This window comes from Motacilla alba, chromosome 19 (assembly GCF_015832195.1).
Source record: "Motacilla alba alba isolate MOTALB_02 chromosome 19, Motacilla_alba_V1.0_pri, whole genome shotgun sequence".
NCBI lineage: Eukaryota > Metazoa > Chordata > Aves > Passeriformes > Motacillidae > Motacilla > Motacilla alba.
This window is the reverse complement of record NC_052034.1, coordinates 6,353,914-6,372,075: the sequence shown is the minus strand read 5'-3', so window position 1 is coordinate 6,372,075 and position 18,162 is coordinate 6,353,914. Positions and strand designations below refer to the sequence as shown.

Below are 18,162 nucleotides of genomic sequence, written 5' to 3'. Positions count from 1 at the left end.
AAAACCAAAAAAAAGGCAGCAATCCCTCCCATATCCTTGACAAGATATTTGTGCTTATTTTACACATTGAAACTGCAGTGATATTATTAAGTAAATTTAGATATTTGTGTGTATTTTTAGAGCATCTTTAATCAAAGCACAGACAATTCCTCCTGCTGATTCTTCAATCTAAAATACTGCCATTCCAATAAAAGAGAATGACACTTAAGGTGCCTGCAATTAAGATTTCTAATTTTGGCTAAATCATCTATTTTAACTCTATAAGTAAAAATAGGTAAATTATTGCAGGGTCTTTATTTTCCAAAGATCAAACCACTACTACTTCCACTATTACTATTACTACTTCTACTATTATTACTATTATTAAATATTGTATATAAAAATAAATTCTATTTATTTAGTTACTTGGAGAAACAATTGTAAAAGAGCTTGTAGAAGCTGTAGAAGCAGAACTAATAAGATTTGCTCTTTTAGGAAGTTTTTATTTTAAGTAAAACTAAAAAAAAGAAAAGGGGGGGCAAGTTCTGAAAACCTGGCAGGTTGTGCTGCTGTGCCCTGGGAGCAGAGCAGCCTGCTTGTGCATCCACAGCCCTGCAGGACCAAGCCTTCACCCCAGTTTCCTAAGGAAATGGAGCTTCTAGGAGCCTGTGCTCTGTTTTACTGCCAGCCTGCTTGGAGCTCATCAGTTCCCCTCCTAAATTGACTTGGAAGCTGATGATTGACTTGGGCAGTAATTAACAGCATTAGAAATCCCCGGCACGGGGAGCTCTGGTGGAGCTTGTAGGAGCTGGGAATGGGAGGAAAAATAAGGCAGGCAAAACAACCCATTTGAGGGCTGCAGGCTGATCAGCCACGTCTGCATGGCTGGAGAGTGTCTTTAATCTGTATTTCCTACAGTTTGTGGGTGGGAGGTGAAGAGGGGACACTCAGGGGCGAGGGAGATGTCACAGGAGGAAGCAGCCATGGGGGGCAGCTGAAAAAGCCCAGATGGCACAGCTGATATTGTTACAGTAGGTGCTGTCTAAACAACTTCATGGGGACAATCAATGGGAAGCAGGGCTTTGTTTGGCCTGGGGCTGGGGGAGGATGTTTTTTATCCCTGACTCACCTCCACCAGCAGCACGTCAGGAAGCAGCTCTGGCTGGCAGGTGAAACTGCTCCACCAGAGCTGCTCTGTGCAGGGAGGATTTCCTCACTGCAGGAATCCCACAGACTCTCAGTCACAAAAATGGGACAGAACCCACCTGACTCCCCCACTTGAGAGGCTGCTCCTTGGTTTCTTACAGCAGAGTTCAAAGCTGCTTTTTGGAGTAAATCACTATCAGCCAAGTCTGTTAAATCTCTCTCAGATGATGTTTAATTGGGGAACAAATTAACTGCCAGCTGAAGCTCTGTGAGCAGACTGCTCAAATGCTCAACTCCTGGCAAGGGGAATAAACCCCCAGAGAGCAGAGTATGGACCCAGAGCCTCCACGTCCCCACCTGCCCTGCAGGAATGTGTTCTGGAAATCAGGGAGGTGCAGGGCAGCTGGGAAGGTGTCAGGATTTACAGATTCAGGAGTAAAGTGAACTAAACTACCATTAATAAAACAAGCATGTCCCAAAATGCTGTGCAAAGGATGAACTAGAGTTTCTGCCAGTGTGGACCACAAACCCACCAGTGCAATAAGTGAATGGAGAAGGATCCAGTGTCTGGTGTGAGATGCACATTTGTGCTGCTTGTGTCAGGATCAGAAAGAACTGAGGGGAGGAAAAACCTAGGAACCAGCAAGGAACTTGCTTTGTGTATGAGGAGAGCAGCTTTCCTAATAGAAAAAACCTCTAAAGCTCAATCCAAATGTTTGGATCCTTGGGAAACAATGATTTCATCAGCAAATCTAACTACAGAGTGTACCCAAAAGACCCCAAATGAGGACAGTTGCAGGGAACACAAGGTTTAACAGTGCTGTTGCCTTGATGTGATTAATAAGGCTGCTGATTTCCCACATCTTATCAGCTGACTATAACACTGGTTTGTATATTTGTTATCTCCATTCTGCATTGTGGTATGGGTGGATAAATAGAAATACCATGGAGGCGACAGGAAACAAAACAAAAATAATCAAACATGTTTATCACTAGAGCATTAAAATGGCTGCTGTGGCAGACACCAGATGAATTATGCAATACATAACTTAATTCTCTGGGCCACAGATGTTTCATTTTTCCTGCAAGAAGCTGATTGAACCTTGAATGACAGTTTCAGGCAGTCTTTGATTGCTCTGTGGGTCACATGCTTGATATGACCTGCATTTGAGTTGCTTTCTACATGCTGTTGCTTTATAAAACATGTAAAATTGACATCGTGTTGGCTGCTCAAGGCCAAGTCAGGAGTAATTCCATGGGTTTGAAATGGTGTGTGTGCAAGGAGGGGAGAGGGAAGGGTGCCTGTGTTTAAATTCTGTGTTATTGAATCAGCTGAAGTCAGGAGAGGGGAATTGCAGAAAGCTCTTTCAATTTGTACCATGAGGCACGAGGAAATTGGGATTTTGCAGCATCCATGTCATCTCACGTCGTCAGGAAATTCTGTCACTTCAGGAATGGCTCCTGCTTCCCAGGGCAGGTTGGCAGTGCTGGGAATGTTTGTCTGAATCTGAGCACAAGCACTTGGCACAACCTGGAGGTTTTGTTCCCCACCCCGAGGACTCCAATCTGCTGGGCTTGTGCTGCTGCAGCACCTCAACCTCAGGGCCTCAGCGAGGGTGGGATTCTGGCATAAATACACGAAACATTAAAGCTCAGAATGTTCTTCCTCGCTGTTCTCCGTGTCCATAAAGGCAGGTCAGAAGGATCACAGCAGGGTGGAATTGCAGGGTCTCTGCTTGTGTCCCAGTGCAGCCCCTGCAGGATAACCTGCCCACAGCTCCAGACATTCCAGATTTCCCGCCAGCTCCCTTAGGAGTTGGTGGAAATGGATTTTTAGGCAAGATTATTTGTTTCTGCAAATTTCAGCTGCAAAAATTGCCTTGAGTTTCAGCACCTTCTTTGAACTCCTCTGTGGCCCAAAGGACTGGGACTAGTGCTCTGAGACGGGAGGAAACCCAGAATGATCCAGATCTGGATACTCCTGATTTCACTTTAATGCTGCTCACAGGGCTTTGCAGGGGGAAGCAAAAGCACACTGTAAAAGAAAAATATCTGATCAAGAGAAAAAAGATTTCTTGCATTTCTTTTCCTTTTTGTGATGGGCAGCATGACTGCTGGTCATGGAGTTCACAAGAGATCTGTTCTTAGGGAGAGAATAACACAGTGAGAGCTGAGTAAGAGGTTTTTAAATGAAGGGTTAAACAGTCTGGGGAGCCAAAATTCATACTGGCCATGGCAAATATGTGCCACCTAAGAAAATGGTATTGCCATCAAATAAAAAAGATGGATCATCTTTTTATATATTGGGGTTTTTTTAATCCAAGCAATACATCTTTTCTTTCTTGCAGCTGCTTACATTAAGTGTTCTCTGGTTTGCCAAGTGTGCCAAGGTTGTGTGTGTGTGACACTGTGGGAATTACAGCTCTGGGGTGCTGTGAGTTGATGTTGTCTGTTACATATAATTCTTATTTTTCCTCTTTGCCTTTTACCGAGCATATCAATTAGTGTCAGTCATATCAATTTCTCTCCAGAAATTATTAAGAAAACACTGATGATCTTTAGAAACTGCTCCCTTGTGTATCACTGGAATAAAGCTGATTTCTGTTGTCTTTAAAACTTTCTAATTGCAAACATGATTGTTTTATCCCTGAAATCCTGACTTAGAACATGAAGAGAAAACAAAGTGCTGTTCAGGTTTTCTTGGAAAGCACTTTCCATATGGAGTGAAAGATGTTTTATTCTATAGGGTCTTTAGTAATTGAGAAGATTCTTGTTTTGTTGGGGTGCTGCTCAGTATCTTGGGCTTTATAAGCAGTTTCTTTAACCTTTTTCATTATTTGATATTGAATATTTGAATACTTGACACCCTTCACCTGGATTATTTGGAGATCATACGTGCAGCTGGCATGGCTGCTTGATCCTGGTGTGCTTAATGAGGAATCTTTCCATGAGATTGATTTCCCCAGCCTGGATCTGTGCGCGGTGCCGTGCGTGGGGGCGGCGAGAGGAAACCAGGATGAATTCTAATAAAACAAAAAAAGATGGGAAAAGCCTTGGCTCTCTCTGCTTTTTTTGCCAAGGGAGGAACTTGATTTAGTGCAGGGTGTCTGCACAGAGGGGTCTGGGCAGTGTCCAGTGGACATTTCCCACCCTGGGATTAGTGCAGATGACGTTGGGTGTAATCACCAGAGCACCTGAACCCAGCCTGCCTTTGATCTCTCAATTTAAAGCCTCCAGTCTCTCACTGCTTAGCAGAGAGGGGATTTTTTTCTTCAATTGAGTTCCTAGGAAAGGAAACACCCAGTTCATTACTAAACTTGGTGGATTTATGAATCCCTGAACAGAGAAATTCTTTTACAAGAGGCCTGGATTTATATGACACTGGGAAAAGGATTATCTGATCTGAAGATCCTTAGGGGGTTGCTCTGAAAGAAAATATTAACCTATAGCTCTTGCAATTTGAAAAGTAGATTTGAGAACTTAGCACTAAAAGGTGTGTGACATCTTCCCCTTTGACATGTTATGCTGAAATCGCTTTTTATTTTGTTCTTTGTACAACCCCTCTGCCTATTATTCCATCTTGTACTGGCAGTAAAGGTGAATTTATCCTCTGTGCATGTTTGTTGGGTTGGAATAATTATGAATTCTAAAAAACATGTAAATGTGTGTACAGTGATACTCATAAAATGCCAAAAAATAAAATTTGTGGGGTTTTTTTATATTATCTTCCTTTGGAAACTTTCTAAGAAAGTGTTTGTTGGTTTTTTCTTTCCTAGAAATTAGGCAACAAATCCCAGGCACCTGGGCAGGTCACTGAGGAGCAGGGATTAGATGAGGGCATCCACAACAGAGCTTAGGAAGTGGTTTAAATGTGGGTAGGGAATTTGTCTTCTTTCTGCTTTGCTTAAAGAAAAAATAAAATTGAATATTCAAATGCTGGCGTGCTCTTGTGCCCTGAGTGAATGCCGTGATCATTGGGCTGCAGGCAATTCTGCCATTGTTTAGTGATCCGAAATTGCTTCCTAGAACCAGGAACCTTCCCTGATAAAAATTTCATTGAAACCTGAAAAAAATTCACTGCACTGCCTTTTGCTCTTCTTCTTTTTTTTTCTTTCTTTCTTTAAATGCTTTGGCCCCTGTTCTTCTTTTCTTTCTTTCCCAAATATCCAAAATAACCTCACATTTTTTGCCTCGTGCTGGCCAAGTGCTGGGTTACACTGCCTGTAATTTTAAGAGGCTGAGCTGTTTACCTAATTTGGCCAAAATCTGCTCTGTGGTGATCACAGATATATGTTACAAGGAGGATTTTTCTTTTCTTTTTTTTTTTTTTTCCTTAATTAAACATAAATGCACATTAGTTGATAATGTCTGCTTTTAGTTTGAAATTGCCTGCGTAAATGTTTGGGTAATTAGAACATTTTAACAAGCCCCACTGGCTCCATATACCGTTTGCTCTGACTAGTAAACTTTTACATGTTTTTAAAGAAAACAAATGTGTGGGAAAAAAATGTTGTTTGTTTTTTGCCAAACCAAAGTATTAATCTGCCCTGGTGGGGAAGTTTCTTGGCCACGCCGCTGACTGCAATTTCCAAAGTGTCATCTGTATTTTTCAGTCCTTCCATGTATAAAGAATCCAACAGCAGTTCCTTCAAGGTTGAGTAAGTTTGAATGTTTAGGGGGCTGTAGCCACAAGATTTGGCAAACCATTCACTTGTCATGTTAATAAAAAAGGAATTGTTTCTGCCTCTTTAAGCTAGTAGCTAAATGAAGGGCTTGGATCAACTGGATTTTAATCATGAAGTCCAGATTCTTCTTGCTTGCACGTGAATAACTCTGTGGTGTTCAGGGTTTCATGTGATTTAATTTTATTTAGAAGAGGAACTGAGATTCGTCCCTGTTACCAACCCTTGAATTTGCTGACTTGTTATGCTCTTCAAACCTAATCAGTTTGCTTGATCTTAAAATGAAAATCGAGCCTTTCTGCACTTTTTATTTCCCAAAAGCAATTGAATTGAAAAGTGGGGTGGTTTGGGGTTTTTTTTCCAGCTCCTTAAATTGTTTTTTATAGATGGCATGTTAGCTTTGAGGGCTGTTTCATGACTGGTAAAAGCTTATACCTTGTAAAATCCATAGCTTTTAATGCATTTTGTTTCTCACTTCAAACACAGTGCCGAGAGAAGAAATAATAGAATATTTCATGCTCGTGCCGTTCCAACAGTTCAGATTCTTTTTACATGGTGATGCTGATTTTGTAGCTCCAAATGCTTGGGCTTAAAATTTGATTTCCTAAATTCCTTAGTCTGAAAATGTTGAAACTTAGAACAAGCTGTAATACACCCTGAAGATCTGTCTTGCTTACATGATTACTTTTCCTCTACCACGGATATTACAAGAAACTGGATCAGATAGATGATTATATTATCTGTGGAATGCAAAAACACTGGGTAGATAACATTTATTCCTGAAAACAGCTTTTGCCCACTCTTTTTCTCATGATCTGTGTTAGTGTTTACAAAGTATCACCCTTGACCAAACCCTGATGAATGTTGGGTTGCAATGTGGAAATCTGGTATAACCACCATAAATATCAGTCTATTCTAGCAAAATATCTTCTTGTTACTAATTACCCTCCTTCTCTGTATCTGTCTGAAGAAAGAACTTTTCTCCTTGCCTTCATCTCTTGGGGTGATGGGGAAATTGAGACACTCATGAGGGGCCAAGGTGTGTGTTCCTTCAGGAATGAAGAAAGTAAAAAGTGGAATAATCAGATCTCTGGTTCCTAAAAGCCAGCTTAGTTCACATGGGGTGACTTTGGTCACAGATAGATTCTGAGTAAACCACGAATTTGTTGATTAGGTGAAGAAATTCTTCCCTGTGAGGGTGGGGAGGCCCTGGCACAGGGTCCCAGGATCCCTGGCAGTGCCCAAGGCCAGGTTGGACACTGGGGCTTGGAGCAGCCTGGGACAGGGGAAGGTGCCTGCCATGGCAGGGGTGCAACAAGGTGATTTTCCAAGTTCCCTTCAAGATTCCCATCAGATTTAGTACAAGCCTGCATGACCAGCCCAGAGCTGGGTGATGCTTTGCCTGCCAAGTTGTTCCTTTGAAATAAAGAGGAATATTGAAATAGGAAGGGCTGAAAATGAGCAAATGTAGCAGGGGGTGAACACATCAAAAATGACCTGTGTGAGACTCATTCAGTGAGCCAAGCAGAGCTGCCTCGTGCCTGACAGGTCTGAATCTGACACAGTCCTTTGTAAACAATAAATCAATGCAGGTTGTTTCTGTGAGTGCATAAAAGGTGTGAGAACTGTAATTTATTTTATAATAAATACTTGTGCTAAGCAAACAGTGAATGCAGCTATTAGAGACTTTCTCAAATAAGTGATTTTAGGCTGCTGAGTGCCAGTTACTGATGTGGTAGTCGAGCTTTTAAAATGAAAAGCCTGAATTCCTTTTGAAGATTCTCCTGAATGCCGTTGACACTTGTGTTAGGAAAGAATACAGAGTAATTTAATTCATTACTTTACTTAAAGATAGCATTTATGGTTGCAGCATTACCCTCCATCCGTGTGCAGACTCTAGGCTGGAGGTGTTTACTTGAATTTTTTTGGAGATGTTGCATCCTTTTATTAGGTGTGCTGGAAAGCTTGGGAGAAAAAAACGTAGGAGGGAAAGGGGAGTTGAGGTTCAGTCAGCTGGTGTGGCTGGATACAAGGACAAAGGGACAATTTTGCCTTTGGCTACAGTTTGACACTTTACTGGATTCAGTCAGAATTATCTGCGCACGCTGAAGGGCACAAATGTCATTTTTATGGCATTCTATATCCTCAGTTGCTTTTTTTTTGTAATTGGCTGTGTATCCCAGTGCTGTAATAGAGCTCTTAAATCCTGACCCCAGCCAAAATGGGACACAAATACCAGTATTAATATTTCTCTCCATTTTAAATGCAGGGTTGAGTCTTTTTACCTTATTTTTCCAGCACCATCTTGTGTTTCTCTGGCAGCCACCCACCTTTCCTCTGGCTTGGAGTGCTCCTCTGCTTCACTTCTCTTGGGCCCCTCTCCCCTTGGTCCATGGGCCTTGGATATCCCTCTGTTCCTTGCCTTGCTCCTCTGTCTTCTTCAGTTTCCTGACCTTTGTCTCTCCTTACCTTGCTCCTTTCAAGGTGGCTGAAGGTCCTTGGATGGGTCCAGACTCCTTCACACTTTTCCCCCCTTCCCACTCATCTTTCCTCCATCAGAGTCATCTTCCTTTCTGCCAGAGAAAAAAGGGTTTCCCTGGCTGAGCTGAAACCCCACCTTCTGCAATCCCCCTCTCTCAATCCCAGGGGTTTCTGCTTCCGAGTCTTTCACTTCTCCCAGGTGCTGCGTTGTTCCAGACCCTTGGCTGATACCTGGCACCCCTGTTAGGGTGGAAATGCAGGGATTTTAATGCTCTCCCACCCTCCAGGGAAGGAGAGGAAGCTGCATTGGCTTCTGTCAGCGTGCTGGGCTGGGACATTCCCAGCTCTGCTCTCTGACACAACCCAGGCATCGTTTACTGGCTCCATATAACCTGAGGCATTCACACATAAATTGAGCCCAAATGCAGAAGCTTATATAAAGAGGATCCTTCAACTATTCTGGCTAAAAATATTTGTGAAGTGCTGGAAAGCATCTTTTTAGTGTGTTGGGATGCTCTCTTCCCTCTTATCTCTGTTACAGATATACAGTGGGGTCACTTGCATGGTCTTTGGGACATCTTTTTCACATGAAATACTGTCATTTCCATAAGTGGGTTAATAAGTTTTTTTGGGCCTGGAGTCTGAAACAAAAGATGTTTCACAACTGCAGAGGCTAAAGAGATGGAAAGTGTTATTGCAGGCTGATGTTAATGTGCCTGGGTCAGTCTTGTGGCTACTCCCTTGAATCCTTTTTGCCCAGGCAGTGGTTGTTCAGTTCAGTAAGTAATGACCATTATTTATTATTAATTCAAAACATGGTGTGCAGGATTTCTGCCCAGTGTGAGAGCACATTAGCTTCTCCTGCACAAGAAAACACATGTTAATCTGTTTTCCATTATTGTCCAAAAGATCTTTTCAGAAGGCAGTTCATGTTGCCCCAACAACATTAAAGGCTGTAATTAAAAATAATTTTCCATTAATTTATATACATGCACATTTACTTATTATGATCTTTTGCTGCATTTCCCTAAGTGTACACCCAAAAGCCTAAAATGCTGTTGAGGAATAAGTCAATATTCATTGTAATGATCCAGTGTGGAGTGTGCCAGAACCCTGATGTACTTCAATTAACCATCTTTCCTAACAAACACCTGCACAGGGAAATGGATCTTCTGTGAGAAGCAGCAGAAAAACAAACCCTGTCTTTTCTGCATGGGCAGAGGAAGGGAATTCCAGTATTTCACAGCTTTTACTGATAATGATCTGCTACAGATTAAAAACAAAAACCAGACATTATGGTGTTGGCAGATTGCAAAAGGACTTGCTGGTAAAGCTGCTGTTCAGAGGAGATGAGGACAGTGTTTATTGCTTCCATATGGTTCAGGCATACAAGACAGGCAAATGTCTGGGGAGAATAATATGTCTTATTATATTGATAGAGAACATTCTTTAGGGCTGTCAGCCCTTTCTCCTGGTACCTTTCCCAGGTGAGAGCCTGAGTGGGAAGTATTTGCCCATGATTGAGCATGAAGATAAGAAAAGATTACTTAAGGATTGGCTCCATTTGTGTGAGTGAAGTATTAGAAATGCTGGTTTTTAAGGGGTCAGGTCTGGGAGCTGCTCCCTAACACAGGGATCTGAAGGATTTCTTTTTTCCTTGACCATTTGTATAGTTTTCAACCCTTTGACTTTCCAATTCAGCTTTGCAAAGTGCATTAGCAATCTAAATTTAGAGTTTGATAAATTCATGTCAAAAAAACCCTCCTTTCCATGTAATGTAAAATTGAATTTCTTGGTCTCTTTGACCTCTTGGTATTTTTTTTTATGCCAAATTAAGAACCAAACTTCTGGGCATACTGAAACAGAAGAGTAGCTGGTTGCTTTTGTATTTGTGGGGAGCTGACTGAAGAACTGCAATCTTTGACTTCTCCATAATTATCACTTGGGAAGCACCTTTACATGTTGGAAAGATGACATTGCCTGGAATTCTGGGGAGTAAGACCTTCAAAGATGCCATGAATGTGCCCAGATACCAATTTGCCTATTGCATTGCAAAAAGGGAGACAGGCAAAGGAATTAGAGATTCTCAGAGAGGTCCAGAAAACTCCAGAGGGTCTCACCAGTCAGGAGATGAGCTGCTCAGTGCTTCTGAGTCCTTTTACAAATCAATATTGACAACACAATAACTGTTGGTGTTCGTGTGCCTGTTGCTGTGCCTGAGCTCGTGCAGCAGCCATTCTCTGTGTGATAACAAAACTTCTGCTCTCTCGTTCTCCCAGGGCTGATGAAATCGAGATGATCATGACAGACCTTGAAAGAGCAAATCAGGTAGGATTTTAAATGAATCCCCCATAAAATTCTAAGTGTGACTTTGATTATTCTTTTTAAATTCTCTTTTGGATTTCACGACAGTTCTTTTATATGCATTTTGCAGTCATAACTGTGTGGAGTAAGAAAATATGCAAATTTTGAGCAAAATACAGCTCTTCAGGGATGCTCTGTAAGGATTGTGTGCACAGTAGAGCAGTGCTTGCCATATATTTACCTTCTAATAATTTAAACTTACATTTCCCACTGTAGTTATTCTTGGCTTTATGTTTCTAAATCCATCATGTTGGCCCCTACTCAGACATGCAGGTGAGTGGTTTGTCCAAATTAAAGAGCCTCTGCCCTGTGGCTGTGGCCAGACTGCAGGTTTGGGGACTTCTCCAGACTTTTTTCCCCCCTTCCTTTTCTGCTATGTTTTATTGGCATATTAATTTTTACCAAGGGTTGGATCAGGCTGTTCTTTCTGTGCAGGACCACGAAGAAATTGCCATTTATTCCTGCAGATATTAATTTGGGCTGTGAAATGTCTCCCTGTGCACACACTCCTGGCACGAGTGGCAGAAATACTTTTTATTTGGGTTTTAACCAACCCAAACCCACCAGCCATGCAGAGAACCTTTCTGAGTGAGCGAGGTGGTGGAGGAGACGTGCGGGGATTCCATCACAATGGGAATTCCACAAGCCACTGGCTGCTGGTTTCACTGAGGGAAACCTCAGCCAGGATTTGCTTATCAGTGAGCTTCATTAATCCCTCTGCCAGATACCACCAGAGATTGCAATCTGCAATCTCCCAGGCTATGGATTTATAATCCAGCTGAGGTTTGCCTAAGAGCAGCTCCCTTCCAGGGGGAATAGTGGCAGCTCCTTCCCCTCCCTGGGCCCTGCTGTCAGCAGTGGTTGTGTGAGCCAGAGCAGGTCACTGATCCTGTTGAAAATGTACCCCCTGCTCCAGCTGCTGGTTTGTTTTGTCTTTTCCCTTTTGCCAGATCAGCTTTCAGCCCCCACACTCCCTGCTGCAGCTGTCAAGGCTGCAGCAAATGCTGTTGGCCTTTATATTAGTTCTTGGAAAACTGAAAAAATACAAATCACAGAATCATTTCCACTGGAAAAGCCCTCCAAGATCACCCAGTCCAACCATCACCCAGCACTGCCAAGGCCACCACTAACCCATGTCCCCAAGTGCCACATCCACAGGGATTTGAAATCCCTCCAGGGATGGGGACTCCACCACTGCCCTGGGCAGCTGTGCCAGGGCTGGACACCCCTTTCATGAAGAGATTTTCCCTGATATCCAACCTAAACCTCCCTTGGAGCATCCTGAGGCTGTTTCTTCATTGCTATCACTTGTAACCTGGGAGCAGAGCCCAACCCTCACCTTAAGCCTCCTTCCTGGGAGTTTTAGGAAGAGAGTTCTCCTCTGAGCCTCTTTTTGCCTAGACTGAGCTCTCCCAGCTCCCTCAGCCACTCTTGGTGCCCCAGACCCTTCCCCAGCTCCATTCCCTTCCCTGGACACACTCCAATGTCTTAATGAAGCCAAAATTATATTTGTAAGTTGTTGAGTTGATTATTTAGTCAGTAAAAGCAAACTGGTGTTTGTACAGTGGGTTTTAGTTCTGTCAGAAGAACTTTTTGTAGACAGCATTAAATATTTATGAAAGTGCTAGTAATTATTTGAAAATACATAGACTTTTTAGAAATGATGTAGGTGTTAAAAATGTTTTGGTAGAATTATTTTGTGATTTTTGCAAAGGCAGTACATTTTGCAATGATTTACCCAGTAGCTGGTTTTTTCCCTCAGTCTAAAGGGGGCTATAGTTAAAGAACAGTATTTCTAAATTCCTTATTGTCTCCAAAAATGGATTATACCTATTTATCTAGAAATGCTATTTTTCTATCTAACTGGTACAAAGCTGCAATGTAGGTTGTTTTATTTACTTCATTGTGGTGCTTTTCTTGTAATTAGGTAAAAATTACAACTGCTTATGTGCATAACCCTTAGTTTGGTTGTTATTCTGCAAAATCTGCCTGTACATCAAAGCATGCTGTTCATCTGAGCTGTTGGAAGGCCAGAGGAGGGGATTCTACCTCCCCTCTCCTCATCTCCCTCTCCTCCTCCTCCCCCTCTGGCTGCTGAGGTCCCATCCCCTCCCAAACAGCAGCTCTGGCACCTGGGGAACCTTCACTGAGGGTTCACGGAGCCCACTGAGCTCAGTGTGAAATGTCTCCCTGTGCCCACTGAGCTCAGCAGCTGCAGGAAAGCCTGGATTTGGGATGGAGGGTTTGTTCTCTGTGGGTTTAGCAGCTTGAGGCAGCTGAAAAAACCGTGGGAGAAGCCACAGCACCCAAATCACAGAATCATGGAATGGTTTGGGTTGGAAGGGACTTCAAAGCTCATCCAGTTCCACCCCTGCCATGGGCTGGGACACCCTCCACTGTCCCAGGGTGCTCCAAGTCCTGTCCAGCCTGGCCTTGGATCCAGGGGCAGCCCCAGCTGCTCTGGGCACCCTGTGCCAGGGCCTGCCCACCCTCCCGGGGCACAATTCCTAATTCCCAATATCCCATCCAGCCCTGCCCTCTGCCAGTGGGAGCCATTCCCTGTGTCCTGTCCCCCCATGCCCTGTCCCCAGTCCCTCTGCAGCTCTCCTGGAGCCCCTTCAGGCCCTGCAAGGAGCTCTGAGGTTTCCTGGATCCCTTTCTTCTCCAGGCGAGCACCCCCAGCTCCCCCAGCCTGGCTCCATCCTCCTCTGGAATTGCTGTGACAGTTCTGTGTCTCTGCTGTGCTGGGGTCCCAGGAGGGACACAAAGGGACACAAAGGGACACAAAGGAACTCTGTGGCCTTGGAGGAGCTGCAGAAGGGAAGGGCAGGTTCATCTGGAGAGGAGCAGGAGCTGCTGCAGGGGCTCAGCTCATTTGCTGCCCACAGTCTTTGCCTTGTGTGATGCTTTACCTTTATAAAGCACTTTGATGAATTATATCCAATCTTTGTAGCAGCAATTCCTGTGTTTTACCTCTTCATAGTTGAAAAAAAAATGCTGGAAGAAATTAAATCTATTGCACAGACCAGAAAGTGAGTTTGCATCAGGCTGAAGTGTTACAATTGCAGAAACAAGTACTTAACCTAATTATGTATTTAATAGTTAAATTAACATTTCCTTTTACCATTTCAGTAAGTGCTCATTCCCCATTATTAAGGCTACCTTTAAAGAGTAGTGCTCAGCACGACTCCTGCTTTGCTCAGGGACAGCCTTGCTGATGTGGATGTGATGTTTTGCTGCTCTGGAATTAGCACTGACCCAAATGACTGCGATTCAGAGCACAGATTTACATGTTTCCACTAAAAATATGGGGAAAAGAAATTGGTATAAAATTTTATATATCTGACATTTCTTGAAAATGCCTTCCCCAGTTATCTCCCATTTTAAATCCAGAGCTGGCACTTCAGAACTTCCCTTGCTGTTGTGAGGACTCCTCTCTGGCTCCTGGGAGGTGGGGGAGGATGTACCCCCTGAGCTTGGTCCCTCTCCAGGGAACAGGGGGGTGGATGTGCCCCCTGAGCTTGGTCCAGGTGTCTACAGAAATTATCAAATCCACACAGACAGAGCTGATGTTGTGGCTCCCAGCCCTGTGTCCTGAAGCAGGGACCATTCTTATCTTCAGCTCCATCACCTCTCTTCTCCCAATCTTTTTTTTTCACTTGGATCCTCACGTTTTTTCATGCAGGAGCTTTCTGGGCTACTTTGCTTAATACCAACCCCAGAACAAATTACTGGCTCATCAGAATAATTGCCTTTAAATGCCAGTGAGCTTTGCAATTTTCTGCTCAGAGAGAGGGAGGTGTAGTGACCACAAAGCTCCCTCCCTCTCCATTGTCATTAACAAAGGTGTAAACTGAATTTTCCCACAAAACATAACAGTGAGAGAAATTAATCCCTCACTGGGTGCTGCAGATGAGGGGAGGTGACAGCCCCTTTTTCTCAGCTGCTCATCCAGGTGCTCAGTGCCATTAATCCACAACCTTGAGAGGGGTTTTATGGCAGGGCTGCTCCATTCTGGCTGGCAGAGAGGGTGACATGGGTGTAACCCTTCCCTTGGAAAGTCCTGAGAGGGTTTTTTTATATAAAAAAGACAAGAATAGTGCATTAAATGTCTGGTCCAGCTGCAGCTGCCTGGAGGGAGCTGTTAGCTCCTGCCATGGAGCTTTAGGAGGGGTGTAGGGTCTGAAGCCAAAACCTCCTTTGGTTTCATGGTGAAAGGTGCAATTCCATCATGTCCAGACTCAGGAGACCATGGTGCAGAATCCCTGTTCAACTCTGTCCATCCCTGTCCATCCCTGTCCATCCCTGTCCGTCCCTGCCCATCTCTGCCCATCCCTGCCCATCCCTGTCCATCTCTGTCCATCCCTGCCCATCTCTGTCCATCCCTGTCCATCCCTGTCCATCCCTGTCCATCCCTGTGCATCTCTGCCCATCCCTGCCCATCCCTGTCCGTCCCTGCCCATCTCTGCCCATCCCTGCCCGTCCCTGCCCGTCCCTGCCCGTCCCTGCCCATCCCTGTCCATCCCTGTCCATCTCTGCCCGTCCCTGCCCGTCCCTGTCCGTCCCTGTCCGTCCCTGTCCGTCCCTGTCCGTCCCTGTGCATCCCTGTGCATCCCTGCCCATCCCTGTCCATCCCTGTCCATCCTCTGCTCCATCCTCTGCTCATCCCAGGCCTGTGGGACTCTGGGGCTCAGTTCCTGCTCAGGGCACAATAAAGCCAAGTACAATAGGAAGGGCTCCTTTTCACTTTATTAACCCAGCAGCTCAATGACAAAACTTGATAACATAACCCAGAGTTCCCCCTGCACTTCCATGAAGATTTAATAATGCTGTAGTTTGGTGAAGGGACTCGTTTTATTAAGATTTCATTTTGCACAATAAATCACTGCATATTTTCTGATATGCTACGAAGTATAAGAATAAATAATTAAAACTAAACTACCCGTACTTGTCAAAATAAATGATTTATCATAGTTTGGGATACAGCATCTTTGAATTTTTTATTGTTTGATTCCCAGAATATTCTAATTTCCAATCAGGGAAGTTAATGAAGCTCCAGTATACATTTCTGCACTCACAGCAGTTACAGTCGTGGGACTGTTTATTTTAGACAAATATTTATGGTTAGCACTTTCCTGTACCTTTTCAAGTTTACACCTTTCCAGTGTTTATGGCAGCAAAGTCACGAATCTTTTGGGACGACAAATTTATTCAAATTAATTATTGTTCTGTTTCTGTACTTCATCCAGAAACCTGGAATCATCCCGTTGTGCCTGAAAAAAACAGAGGGTTTTGTTGGGAAGAATAATTCCTAGGTTGTGAAAAGAGAAATATTTAAATAGATTTGAAAATTTAAATATATTTAATATAAACATATTTAATTTTTTTTAATTACAGCTGGGCTCATTTTAAGGTTTTCATACTGAGTCTGAATTTGTGGCTTGGTGCATTGATGTGTCCAGATCTCTTTTCTGCCTTTATACATTGATCACATAGTTTAAATAAATAAATAAATAAATAATTAAATCTGATGAGCTTTGTATCTTGAACTTCCTGCAAAGAAAAAGGTGCTTTTTCACTTTTAAAACAAAAACAGAAGAACTTTGGTTAGGGTTCTTTACTCCTGGGTTACTGTATTTTAATCTGAAAGAGGAGGAAATAGATATGAAAAGCAGACTCAAGTATAGGTATCCTTAGATTCTGAGAGTGGTAAAAGAAAGAAAACATGAGATTTTTTTTGTGTGGGGGGGGATTATGTTGTGTAAGCTGTAGAAGAAGAATTAATTTATTTTTTCTTCTGTTATCCCTTTGGAAAAGCCAAACGTTTCCATTGGTTTTCTTTCCATCTTCACAGTGCTGATAGTGCTCCCAGATTTCTAGTTCTTATTTTTCCTGGGGAAAGAAAGTCAAATATAGAAAGTTCTAATACCAATAAATCAAGAAACTGTACTTTCTAAAATATAGCAGCTTTTATTAAAGAATCTGGACTGGATCAATATCATTTATTCCACAGAAATGTAGTGTTGGGTTTTAAAGTCTGTAGAGGAAGAGTTAGTGAATTTAAGCAATTTTTGGAGCCAACTGCCACTAAAATACATAAAACAGTGTCTGCTATAAAAGGGGAAAGAAAACCTCACCAGGGTGTTTTAGCAGAAATGCTGCTCTCAAGATTATTTTTTATTTCCTTGTGTGTGGCACCTTCCTGTCTCCAACAAATCACATTGGAAAATGGTTCGAAAAGATATTCCTGCTAAGTGAGATTGCCATAAAATATGTATGGTTTTGAGCAGCAGATGGAATAAATTCCCCTTTTCACTCAGCAGCACAAGTGCAGCACAGTACAGGTGGTGCTGATGCTCAAGGGGGGGTTTGCTGTGACCACCACAGCCCTGCTGAGGCATCCTTGGCTTTGCACTTCCATGGGGAAGGGAATGATCCTGCCTCCACTCCTGCATCGCACCAAGGCTGGCACAGACCCTGCCAGAGGATTTGCTTTGATTTCTGACTCCCTTGGCGGTGGACTGGGGGCTTTCTTTGTGTGCCATCCCCTGGGGAATTGCCCCATCCTTGGAATTGCCCCACCCCTGGAATTGCCCCACCCCTGGAATTGCCCCAGGCCAGGCTGGACAGGGCTCTGAGCACCCTGGCACAGTGAAGGTGTCCCTGCCCTGGCAGGGGATGGAATGAGATGAGATTTAAGGTCCCTCCCAGCCCAAATCCATGGATCCAGTTAAGTTACTCTGCTTCATGGCAGATGAAGGAATTCACTTAATCCTGGGATTTCACTGTCTGTAAAATGGGAATAAAAAGGTTTCCTTTGCAAAGGGCATTTGAGATCCTTGCACGGAGAAGTTCTGTATAAAGGCAAAATATGGTTGTTAATATTATTTTCATGCAAACATGGGTTTCCTGCAAATGCCTGGCTATCAGTTGGGAATACATTTATCTGGCAGCCTTTCAGCACACAGAGGAAAGTGCAATAGCCTGAAGACAAGAATGAAGACAACCCAAACTCTTCTGGTTGGTGGAGTTTTTTCTTTTTTTGTGTGTGTATTTCTCCATTGTTGGAAAAAAATAGGTGCCAGAGCCCTGAAACATCTTTCATGTCCCTGATGTTCTGCTAACCTTGCTGCTGTTCTGTGGAAGTTAGGGCCATCTAAAGGTTTTATAGCAAATTTTTATATCTGAAAAGTTAGGAAATTAAAGCACACTGAACCAGTGTGTTTTAATTGATGTTGTACTCCAAGAAACACAGCTTTTGCAGCAGCTTGCAAGTCTGAATGTCAGCTCCAAGCGTGGTGATTGCTGCCATAACCAGGCTCATTAACTGCAGCAGAATTACTTGTGATAATACCCCCTCCTCGCCCATAGGAAGATTTTCCCACATACAGCACTGAATTTAGCATGGAATAAGGAAATAGAGTTTGGCTGGTGGAACTTTAAGGGAAAGGTTATACATTTTTTTTCACATTAGTATCTCATTTTGCTGTTCACACCACTGGTCTTTGAT

The 18,162-nt window shown here is 43.2% G+C and overlaps 1 protein-coding gene across 7 annotated transcripts in view; it reads left to right on the top strand.

Moving 5' to 3' along the window:
* The window catches only part of CUX1 (cut like homeobox 1), a 268,969-nt gene that overhangs the window by 158,649 nt on the left and 92,158 nt on the right, over window positions 1–18,162 (top strand). For all 7 annotated transcript variants that reach the window (XM_038157828.1, XM_038157826.1, XM_038157829.1 and 4 more), the window contains exon 9: window positions 10,568–10,616. In XM_038157828.1, the coding sequence (XP_038013756.1) occupies window positions 10,568–10,616 (49 nt within the window). The remainder of the gene's footprint in view (window positions 1–10,567; window positions 10,617–18,162) is intronic.